Source organism: Pinus tabuliformis, chromosome 8 (assembly GCF_031772625.1).
Source record: "Pinus tabuliformis cultivar Carrire ecotype Pingquan chromosome 8, CPIR1, whole genome shotgun sequence".
NCBI lineage: Eukaryota > Viridiplantae > Streptophyta > Pinopsida > Pinales > Pinaceae > Pinus > Pinus tabuliformis.
In genome coordinates, this window is record NC_142294.1 from 2,074,061,517 (window position 1) to 2,074,072,288 (window position 10,772).

Consider the following 10,772-nt stretch of genomic DNA (forward strand, 5'->3'; position numbering starts at 1 on the left):
TGCCATGGAAGAGATAAACAATTTGAAAAAGGAAAATGAGGAACTTAAGAAGAAAGCACAAGTTGGTGACCAGGACAAGACAAGGAAGGAAGTTGACCTTGTTAAGCTTCAAGTACAAGAAAGAGATAAGGAGCTCACTAAGATTAAGGAAGAATTTCATCAAAACAAGAGAAAACATCATGAAGAAATCATATCCATGACAAATCAATTGGATAAGGAAAAGAAACATGAAGATACCTTGTCAAGCCACCTTGAACAAAGGTACAAGAGCTTGAACAAACTTGAAGTAGAGATTGGTCAATACAAGGAGGAGGTCTCCTCCCTTAGATCTCAACTAGAAGAAGCAAGGAAGCAAGCACAACGAGCTGAGAAGGTGATGGAAGCTTTGAAATTCATAGAAGGACAAGTTGATGAAGCAGAAAAAGAGAGAAACACCATGATATACCAACTAGAAGAAAAGGATGATGACATCACCAAGTTAAAATCAGAAATCACTTCTCTTAAGGCCCAGTCATATGAAGCAACCAAGATGAAAGAAGAAATGGAGATCATTCTATAAAAAAAGGATGAAGAATGCAAGAAAATGAAGGAGGAAATTGTCTCTCTTAAAAAGGAAGTTGACTTGCTGAATAAGAACTTGAAAAGTTCTCAAACCCTATATGACATCCTAAGTCATCAAAGGTCTCCCCTCAATATATCAGGTCTTGGCTATGCAGGTGAATCCTCAAGAAAGAATGATACAAACCCTAATGCTTCAAACAACAAGGATGTGAGGAAGAAATGTTGATGTTCCCAGTTCCAACAAATGCAAGGAGAAGAGTCAAGACAACTATGGGAGAAACCCTCCTCCAAGAAGAAATGCAGATGGTGTCAAGGATGCAAGAAGCAACAGTTATCATCAAAGGATCCCAAGGCAAAATGACTTCAGAAGTACATCAAGGAAACCTTCTTCTCCTAGGTAACCAAGTATATTTCTTGGTTATTGCTATTCTTGTACAAACTTTGGGCACATGGAAAAAGATTGTAGGACATATCACAAAGACAAATATAATGGTCCCCGTCAATCTCTGAAAAGTAATTTCGCAAGAAGTCATGAATTCTTATTCATGAAAAACATAGAGTACTTCAAGTGTCATAACATTGGACATATGGCATGTGATTGTAACTTGACTTGGGCCCCTACACAAGCTAGAACCATGCCAGAGAATAAAGTTACACAAGTATGGAGAAGGAAGCAAATTGAATCCAGAAGTCTCCTGAACACTCCAACCAACAACACATGTTGTTGACCTGAGGAAGTTATCATTGATATTCCTAGTATTTGATGAGGAGACTCTGCCAAAAGGAAGACCATGCATACAATTAGGGGGAGGTTATGATGATTAAGAATTCTTGTAAAAGCTATCCGTGAATGGGCCCTATGAAATCCTGGATGAGCCACATGGACAATCATCCTTTGATAAGATCCTCTCTTGGGAGCAATTCCATTAAAAAACATGATCCCTTATTCATCCATGAACTATTATTGAAGATCTTTTCCACTTGATCACTAAGCACGAATATTTCATGAGATAGAGGAGGTCGTGCACACAGGGGGAGTTGGTTCATCACATGGAGGAATGCCAGTACATCTATTATGGACCACATTACCAGAAAGAAAAACATCATTACAGGGAGAGTAACATACCCATGAATATCTACTATTTATGAAGAAGAGAAACAACTTAACAGGGGGAATTTTTGGGCACCTTGTTTGCCATTGATGTCAAAGGGGGAGAGAATGTTGAAAGGGAAAGAATATTGCCATCAATGACAAAGGGGGAGATTGTTAATCTAGGTTGTTGTTGATGTCAATATGGCACTAGCCGAGATGACAAATATTCTTGAGATGCCTGGTTCCAAATGATGATGTCATAACTCTTGTTTGAAGAAGATGTCAAGCCACGAAGATGTCAAGCAACTAATGAAGAAGTCTTGCCCGAACAAGTCCTTGAACTAACTATAATGTTGCTGAGTGCCAATCATGTGCCTTGATTGGTGATCTAGACCTTAGGTGCCAATATACAAGCCTTTGAAGTGGAGGACTATAATTGATGAAATCATACACGTGATAATGTCATACTCTTTAAAGAATGACCACACTTTGACATAATTGGAAGACTACTTTGGTGTCTTTGACAAATTAATGAAGGTTGCACTATGACATATTACTGCACTATCATTGAATACATGATGATATACCTTCATCATGATGCTGGATACTATCATGATGAAATTATTGGTTCAAAACAATGGAGAAGCCACACTGTCCCAAAACATTCATCGTACTATTCCAAATATTTTATGCACAAAATTTAAGGACAACCACAAAGAAAATAAATTTTCACTACGTTAGAAACAACATTTCATTATGACACATATACCATCTTTTAGAGCACATTTTTGCCTTTCCAGCAAGCTATTACTTGGCCCGAAACTCCAAGCGGTTTGGGAGAAATTGAATTTTAAAGTTAAGAAAATCATTGCTTTTGGTGAGCTGACTTGTGCAGGCTCATACTCCATGACCAAGAGACATGTCTTTTCGTTGGAGGAAGAAATATGTATAAATATAAGTCAAAGCAATTCACTTTGACTCATCAATTTCGATGAAAATATAGAGATAAAAGAGGAGGCCGAGGAGAACAAAGGATATTTCTGTTTGGGCATAAAAAAACTCGGACTATTTTAAAGAGGCCATTGAGATTAATGTTTGGGTAAATTTCTAGCATCCTCCTAAGCTCGGACAACAGATTATCTTTGTCCAGCCACCTATGGTAAACTCACTAATCTATCATTTGGGCAGTGATAAGTTCTGTGGGTGACTTGTTGTAATACTATCCTACAACACTTCAGACCTTGGAGTTACATACCGCAGTGAAGTGAACACTTCTGTGTTTTATCGTTTGGATAGACTGCTTGTGGAACACCGAAGACACAATCTTGTGAAATACTAAACCTCAGACCACTGACAGTTTCAGGACTCAGAATTCAGTCCTATGGAGAGGCTTGGACAATCACATTTGTTTAAATATCATACTAGTGATAAAACCATATAACAGTCACCTGCAAGATGGCTTGATGCTCGAACCTGTGGTTAGTAAGGAACTCAGACCTGAGTTTATCTGTGGCAAGGGTGGACTATTGGAGCTTGAACTACACTTCAGCACCTCGGATTAGATCCTGAATATTACTCAAAAATTATGTGTTGGCTTAGTGGGGCCTGACCCAGGTTCAGAGGTGATTTAGCCAAGCAAATCCCGGTACTACTGGCCCTTTCGGCAACAATCCGCAGAGCGCGGACTGAGGTCTCACCCGAAGTAGTATGGGAGGGTGCTGGAACTAGGTTTTCGCACTCTTGGGATGTCTAATGGGCTTCTGGAGGTCCGCAGTCTGACCTGTCGCTGCGCGCACTTGCAATCCCTTCGCGACCTGTGGTGTGGCTTTCGTGTAGCCCTACTCAGGGTGCGACCCATATAACATCGAAGTTCCTTGCTATTTAAACGATTACTTAACTAGTGTGTGTGGGATTTATGGTTATTACAATATAATCAACAATCATATCAGTGCCCGCAATACATAAACAAGTATAAACATAAAAAAGATAATGTACAACAATTACACAAAATTAGGATAAACTTCTCTTTATTAGCTTTCTGTCCCGATTACAGACTTGACTCCACCCTGCGCACTCAACTGCAGGGGCCTGTGCACTTAGCTGCAGAGCCTCTTCCTACTACTACAACCCAAGACACTTAGAACTATACTCTAAGCCCGAACCATTCCTTCACTATTCTCTCTATCCATCAATCATTAACTAACTTTACAACTTAGAGCCTCGCTCTATTTATACAATCCCATGGTCTGCGGACCATGGGTAGGCTGACTTTACACTATTTTACAATACAATGTTTAGGGCGGACAACCCTATGACTCAATTTTACACTTTGCGCTCCGCGCCCACAATTCGTAGAGTTTTACAACATCTCTGACCAAAACTTGGGCTTTGAGCCCCAAAAACCTGCTGTGGGGGAATTCCATGCCCAAAAGCACCCCAACACAATCATCATGACTCATCTCGAGTCACTATGCTGGTGCGGAGATCTAGGCACGAAGCCCCTCCAACCATTCCATGGCTTCCTGGAGGTCCGCAACGCACTGTTCTGTAGTCTGCTATATCAGCTACATTCTTGCTTTTGAATCATCCGTGTCTGACTCGTGTCTCTTCTTTGGTACTGGTTTTTGTTGCTTGTGTTTATAGTCCCGCGCCCTTGTTCATTCCTTGGGCTGCGAAGACTATGCTTCGACCAGTTAGTCAGAGAGTTGGCCCACTCATGTAGGGTTTCAAGCGGTTGCCGTTGACTTTGCTTGGGAAGGGTTCTCCATTGAGTTTGACTAGCTGGACCGCGTCGCCGTCGGTGACCTCTTTTACCATATATGGTCCCAACTAGTGCATTCTGAATTTTCCCGGAAATTTTTCAAACTTGCTATCATACAGTAGCACTAAGTTGTTTACCTTGAAGGTGCGCAACTTGATATGGCGGTCGTGCCAGGATTTTTCACGCTGCTTTTGTACCTGCTGGTGAAATCCAGCCAGAAATCATTCTTCCTCGAGCTCCTCTAATTGCGCGAGCCTTTCTTCCAGAGCTTTGCGGTCCATCATGCTTGTGAGTGCTGTTATTCGCAGAGACGATGTATTCCATTGGCATGACTGCTTCCGTACCATAGACCAACCAGAATGGTGTTTGTCCCGTCAATTTCTTGCATGTTGTCCTATACGCCCATAACACAGCGGGTATGCACAGGTCCCAGTCGTCCCGCTGCGCGTTACATACTTTGGTCAGTGCAGTCTCCAGTATTTTATTGAATGCTTCTACTGTTCCATTGGCCTGTGGGTGGTATGGTGTAATTTTCTGGTGATAAACCTGGAACTCTTCCGTGAGCACGCTGATGGTTTCATTCAAGAAATGTGTGTCGCGATCGCTCATTAAGATTTTCGGACAACGAAATCGTGTCAACACGTTTTCGAACAAAAACTTTGCAGTCGTAGCGACCGTGCAGTCCTTGATCAGTTGTGCTTCCACCCATCGTGTCAGGTACTTCGTCACGGTGATGATGTAGTGTGCACCTGTCTTTCCCTGAGGTTTGATTGGGCCCACAAAGTCGATTGCCCATTTCTCAAATGGCTACAGTGTCATTTGGGGATTTAGTGGCATCTCGTCCCTTCGTGATGGTTTTCCCATCCTTTGACATATATCGCAGGCCTTACAGTGTGCTTTCGAATCCTGGTGCAGGGTCGGCCACCATAGCCCTGCGCGAAGAATCTTCTGTGCAGTCGCATGTCCTGCATAGTGTCCTCCTACAGCGCCTCCATGTGCTTTCGCGAGGATCTGACCTCGTTCAAATTCAGGTACGTATCTATGTAATACCTCATCGTTGCCCATCTTGTAGAGGTGCCCCGCGATGGCAGAAAAGCCCTCTGCGTGCACCACCAATTCCTTCTTCTGTTGGATTGAGTACTCCTTCGACGTGTAACAATCTAAAATAAATATGAAGTTAACTTCCTAATTAATATCAGATTCAAACAAATGAGTACTTACCTATATTACCTGTGATCGATGTCTGCCAGATGACAACAAGGTTTTGGGAATGACTCTCCACCCAACTGTAGGCTCAATTGCGCAAGAATTTGCTACAACTGGCCACCCCCGAGCCCTCAATCAACGTACTATTGCCAGTGACTCCTATGTCTTAGAACACCATTCTCCCAAGAGAATGAAAGATAGAATCTTGGAATGATGGAATGCCTCCCATCCTCCTCACCATCTAATAAATAGAACAAACAATGGATGGGAAACCACATGTACACACTCCATGTGTCTACATGCAACTTTCTTTTGATTTTTAGCTTTCTTGTTTTATTTTCTTCTTTTTGATAGTTTTCTTGTGTTATTTCTATTTATTCTTATTTAGAGCTTTAGTATGGTTATTACTATTTTTATTTATTTTCTTGTATACATTTTTAATATAATTTATTATTTAACATTTATGATTTATGATTTTTTATTATTAAGTGATTTATTTATTATTTGTAGTATTTTATTATTATTATTATTTTTTTATATTATTATATTATTATTTTTATTATTTATTATTTATTATTAAGGGGAGGGATATTACATACTCTCCCACTTTAAGGAACTTTGTCCCGAAGTTAAGTTGAATTATTTATTATTTTATTTACTTCATGTTGCCAACACCCTCTGTTCAACTAGTATAACCAGCAGGCATCGAAAATCTCCAACACCCGGGAAATATCAAGGAATCTATGTCCTTTTTCCCACTTTCGGCTCCAGGCATAAGCCTGACCCGGTTTGTATCCTAGTCCAAGGCTGGCCCCAAGGCTCGCGCTTGACTCAGACCTCATCTGTCCCAAGGCAGGCATCCGGTACGGTACTCAATGACTTCGGGCATCTTGCAAGGCTGGCCCACTCCTTCCACAACTACTAAGGTGCACAGCCCCAGGCATCGAAGTCCTTACATCCCTTCTAGACTTCGGCATCCCAATTCAATAACAGGCACCTAGCCTAGAACATCAAGCACTTGGCCTCCTCAAGATGGTTGCATAGCCCTTCAAGAGCTATCCATCAAGAGCTATACACAAGATAAAGGAACCACTGGCATATGTAGTGTTGATTGAGTTTTGTCCCCAGCCCATATGGTGTTACTTATTCTCCCTCGTGCATATGGGATCGCACGAGATCATCAAATAAATCGGCCCTCATGGCCCAATGTGGAGTCCTGTCGATCATCCTAGCTCAACATGCAACAATGTATTAGCTATAACATCATAGTATCATAGAAAATAATCCACATGCCTAGTCTTGCATGTCATCATGAACCCATTTGTCTTTGTTAATCACAAAATAACAAATTGCGTGCTCATGCATGTCATTTGTATGCAACTATTACATGCTTCACCATCTTAATTTATGATATGAACATATTGCATCAAAGATATATCATGACTTTACATAATAGATGAACCACATGTCAATAACCTCACATTGTAGCATCATAAATCCTATACATTATCACTATAAGAACCACATGTGCATCATTATATCATATCAATGAATTAAACTAAAAAGTATCTGTCTTAACTACGTAAGCATTACCACACATTTTAATCAAATAAATAAGGAAAGTCTTTAAAAATAACATCTGCATCTTCCCAGGTAGCTAACTCTGGGCTATATTGGTCCCACTGGACCTTGACTTGCTCAAACTCACGGTTCCTGAGTCGACGAACCCGGCAGTCCAGTATACAGAATGGTTCGACCTGAAGGACTCCTTCCTCGGAAACCTGCAATTTTTCAAATTTCAAAACATGGGACGGGTCGGGTACATATTTTCTAAGCATAGAAACATGAAACAAATTATGCATCCTTCTTAGATGGAATGGCAGCGCGAGCTTGTAAGCAACTGGTCCAATCCTCTCTAGGATTGTGAATGGCCCAACAAATCTAGGGGATAGCTTTGTTCCCTTACCCATCCTAAAGGAACTTTTAAAGGGTTTGATTCTAATAAAAACTTGGCTTCCTTCCTCAAAGTTTCTATCAATTCTCTTTGCATCAACATAACTTTTCTGGTGATCCCTGGCTTCTTTTAGTCTCTATTTAATTGTGGTCATTTGTTCTTCCATTTCTTGGAGCATTTCACGTCCCAACATGAATCGATCCTCTAATCGATCCCAACTTAATGGAGTACGACATGGTCTTCCATACAAGATTTCGAAGGGAGCTGCCTGTATTGAACTGTGGTAACTATTGTTGTATGCAAACTCCACTAAGGGAAGGTATTTCTCCCATTGGTTTTGTTGATCCATGACATACATTCTTAGCATGTCCTCCAATGCTTGGTTTACTCTTTTTGTTTGACCATCTGTCTTTGGGTGATATGCCGTATTGAAATTTAGTTGTGTTCCCATAGATTGTAATATACTTTTCCAAAATCTAGAAATAAAACGTGCGTCTCTGTCAGATATTACCTTTCGTGGCAATCCATGAAGGCGAATTATTTCTTTTATGAAAATTTGAGCAATAGTTGATGCTTCAAAGGTGGTCTTGACTGGAATGAAGTGAGCACTCTTAGTTAATTTATCAACCACAACCATAATGCAGTCATGTCTTTAGAATGTCATAAGTAAGCCTCCAACAAAATCCATTGAAACAACTTCCCATTTAGTTTCTGGTATATCATGGGGTTGTAAAAGCCCTGCCGGGTGACGATGTTCAGCTTTAACCTGTTGACATTCTAAACATCGGGCCACAAACTTTGTTATATCCTTTTTCATTCCTGTCCAGAAAAATAGTTGTTTTAAGTCTGCGTACATTTTCTGGACTCCTGGATGTGCAGCATATGGAGCTTGATAAGCTTCCTTCATTATTAAATTCCGAAGTTCATCATCTTCTGGGACGTAAATCCTACCCTTATATCGTAGCAATCCATCATTTTCTAAGGTGTATTCCTCCCACTTGGTCGCCATAGGTACCTCTTCTTGTAAGGCAAATTTTATTTGAGGTGGCTTAGAATCCGGCTTCTCAAGTCTATCTTTAATGACGATATTGAATGAAGTCTATGTCTCTTGCTTAAAGCATCTGCAACTTTATTCTCTTTTCCCTTTATGTAGGATATCTTGAAATCATAATCACTAAATAGCTCACTCTAGCGTCGTTGTCGAGCATTAAGGTCCTTTTGTGTGAAGATATACTCAAGACTTTTATGATCTTTTCTTAATTCAAATGGACGCCCCATCAGATAATGTCTCCATAGTTTCAAGGCCATTACAACTACCGCTAACTCCAGATCATGAGTTGCGTAATTGATTTAATGGTTCTTGAGTTTTCGTGAAGCATAAGCGATAACCCCTTCATCTTGCATCAAGAATGCACCTAATCCTTCTTCTGATGCATCCATGCATACAAGAAAGTCCTTGTCCATGTCGGTTACCTTTAATATTGGAGTAGTTGTTAGTCGATGTTTTAGCTCATTAAATGCTTTCTCACACTCACTTGTCGATTCAAACTTAACCCCTTTCCTTTAGAGGTGGGTGATGGGATTAGATACCTACGAGAACCTTTCTACAAATCTTCTATAATAGCCTGCCAACCCCATAAAGCTGCGTACTTCCTTGACATTCCGAGGAGTGGGCCAAGTCATTATAGTTTCAATCTTACTGTAATCCACTGCAATGCCTTTCCCACTAATGGTATGGCCTAGATATTGAATTTCTTTCTCAAAGAAGGAACATTTAGTAAGTTTTCCATATAGCTTATGTTCTCTAAGGCATTGTAGTACCAATCTCAAGTGTTGTAGATGCTCCTTCTCATTGCGGGAATAAATGAGGATGTCATCCAAGAACACTTGAACAAAGCGGTCCAGATATTTTCGGAAGACACTGTTCATCAAGTTCATGAAGGCTGCTGGGGCATTAGTCAAACCAAATGGCATAACAATAAACTCATAGTGTCCATATCACGTTCTGAATGTCGTCTTAGGTATGTCTTCCTCCTTGATTCTTAGTTGATGATAACCTGATCATAAGTCTATCTTGGAGAATATTGAAGCTCCTTTTAGTTGGTCAAAGAGGTCATCTATTCGAGGCATGGGGTACCTGTTCCGAATGGTGGCTTTGTTTAGATCTCGGTAATCAATACATAACCTAAGAGTTCCATCCTTCTTCTTTACAAAGATCACTGGTGCACCCCAAGGTGACACACTGGGTCATATAAAACCTTGATCAAGAAGTTCTTTGAGTTATATAGTCAATTCATTAAGCTCTGCAACGGTCATTCGATAAGGTGTTTTGGATATGGGTTCCACTTCCGGTTTCAAAGTTATGGAGAAATCAATTTCTTGAACTGGAGGCAAACCTGGTAGCTCTGGAGGGAATACATCTGCAAATTCGGAAAGTAGTGGGTGCAACTTATCTGAGGACTTCTCATTGGTAGGAACCATTTCTACCGCATAAATCTTGCACCCTTTCCTCATACTCTTATTAACTTTCTTGGCTGATATGAAGCGCAATGTAACATCATGTCTACTCCCTTTTATTACTTTGGTTTCTCCTTGGTCATTTTTTATGAGAACTGTTTTATTATAGCAATCCAGTATAGCTTGATGGGATTCAAGCCAATCCATTCCCACAATTAATTCATACGTCCCTAGAGTCGTGCTATATAGGTTCATCTTGGTATCACACCCCCCAATGTTAACACTACAATCTCTTACCATTGACCCTACTAATTGCTGAGATCCTGATGCCATTTCTACCATTCTAAAGTTACTTTGCTCATGAGCTGTCAATCCACATCTAAGTATTGTTGAAGGTGAAATAAAACTATCAGTGGCACATGGATCAATTAACACAGATAGAGGGATGTTATTGATCATCCCTGTAGACTCTACTATTGTGGCTTGGTGCTAAGCCTGGCGATGGTTTTTGGGTGCATGAATTCGATGTGGGTTTTGTGGTCTTCCTCCTTTTGCTTTGTATTCTTGTTGTTTAATCCTGGTTTGATAACTTGGACAATCCTTTCTATAATGTGGACCTCTACATTGTCAACATTCTACTTGTTCCTGCTTCTTACGTTGTACTTGTCCTTGGCCACCAAATCTTCTACCCCACCCACCATTCAAGTAACGTTGACCCTTACGTCCTCCTGGAGGCGGTC

General features: G+C 40.5%; 1 protein-coding gene across 1 annotated transcript; it reads right to left on the reverse strand.

Moving 5' to 3' along the window:
• Nucleotides 1-9,855: 9,855 nt before the first annotated feature.
• On the reverse strand, nucleotides 9,856-10,365 carry LOC149244802 (uncharacterized). Its single transcript, XM_089371643.1, has one exon. The coding sequence runs from the start codon at nucleotides 10,363-10,365 to the stop codon at nucleotides 9,856-9,858; it is 510 nt and encodes a 169-aa protein (XP_089227769.1).
• Between the last annotated feature and the right edge of the window lie 407 nt (nucleotides 10,366-10,772).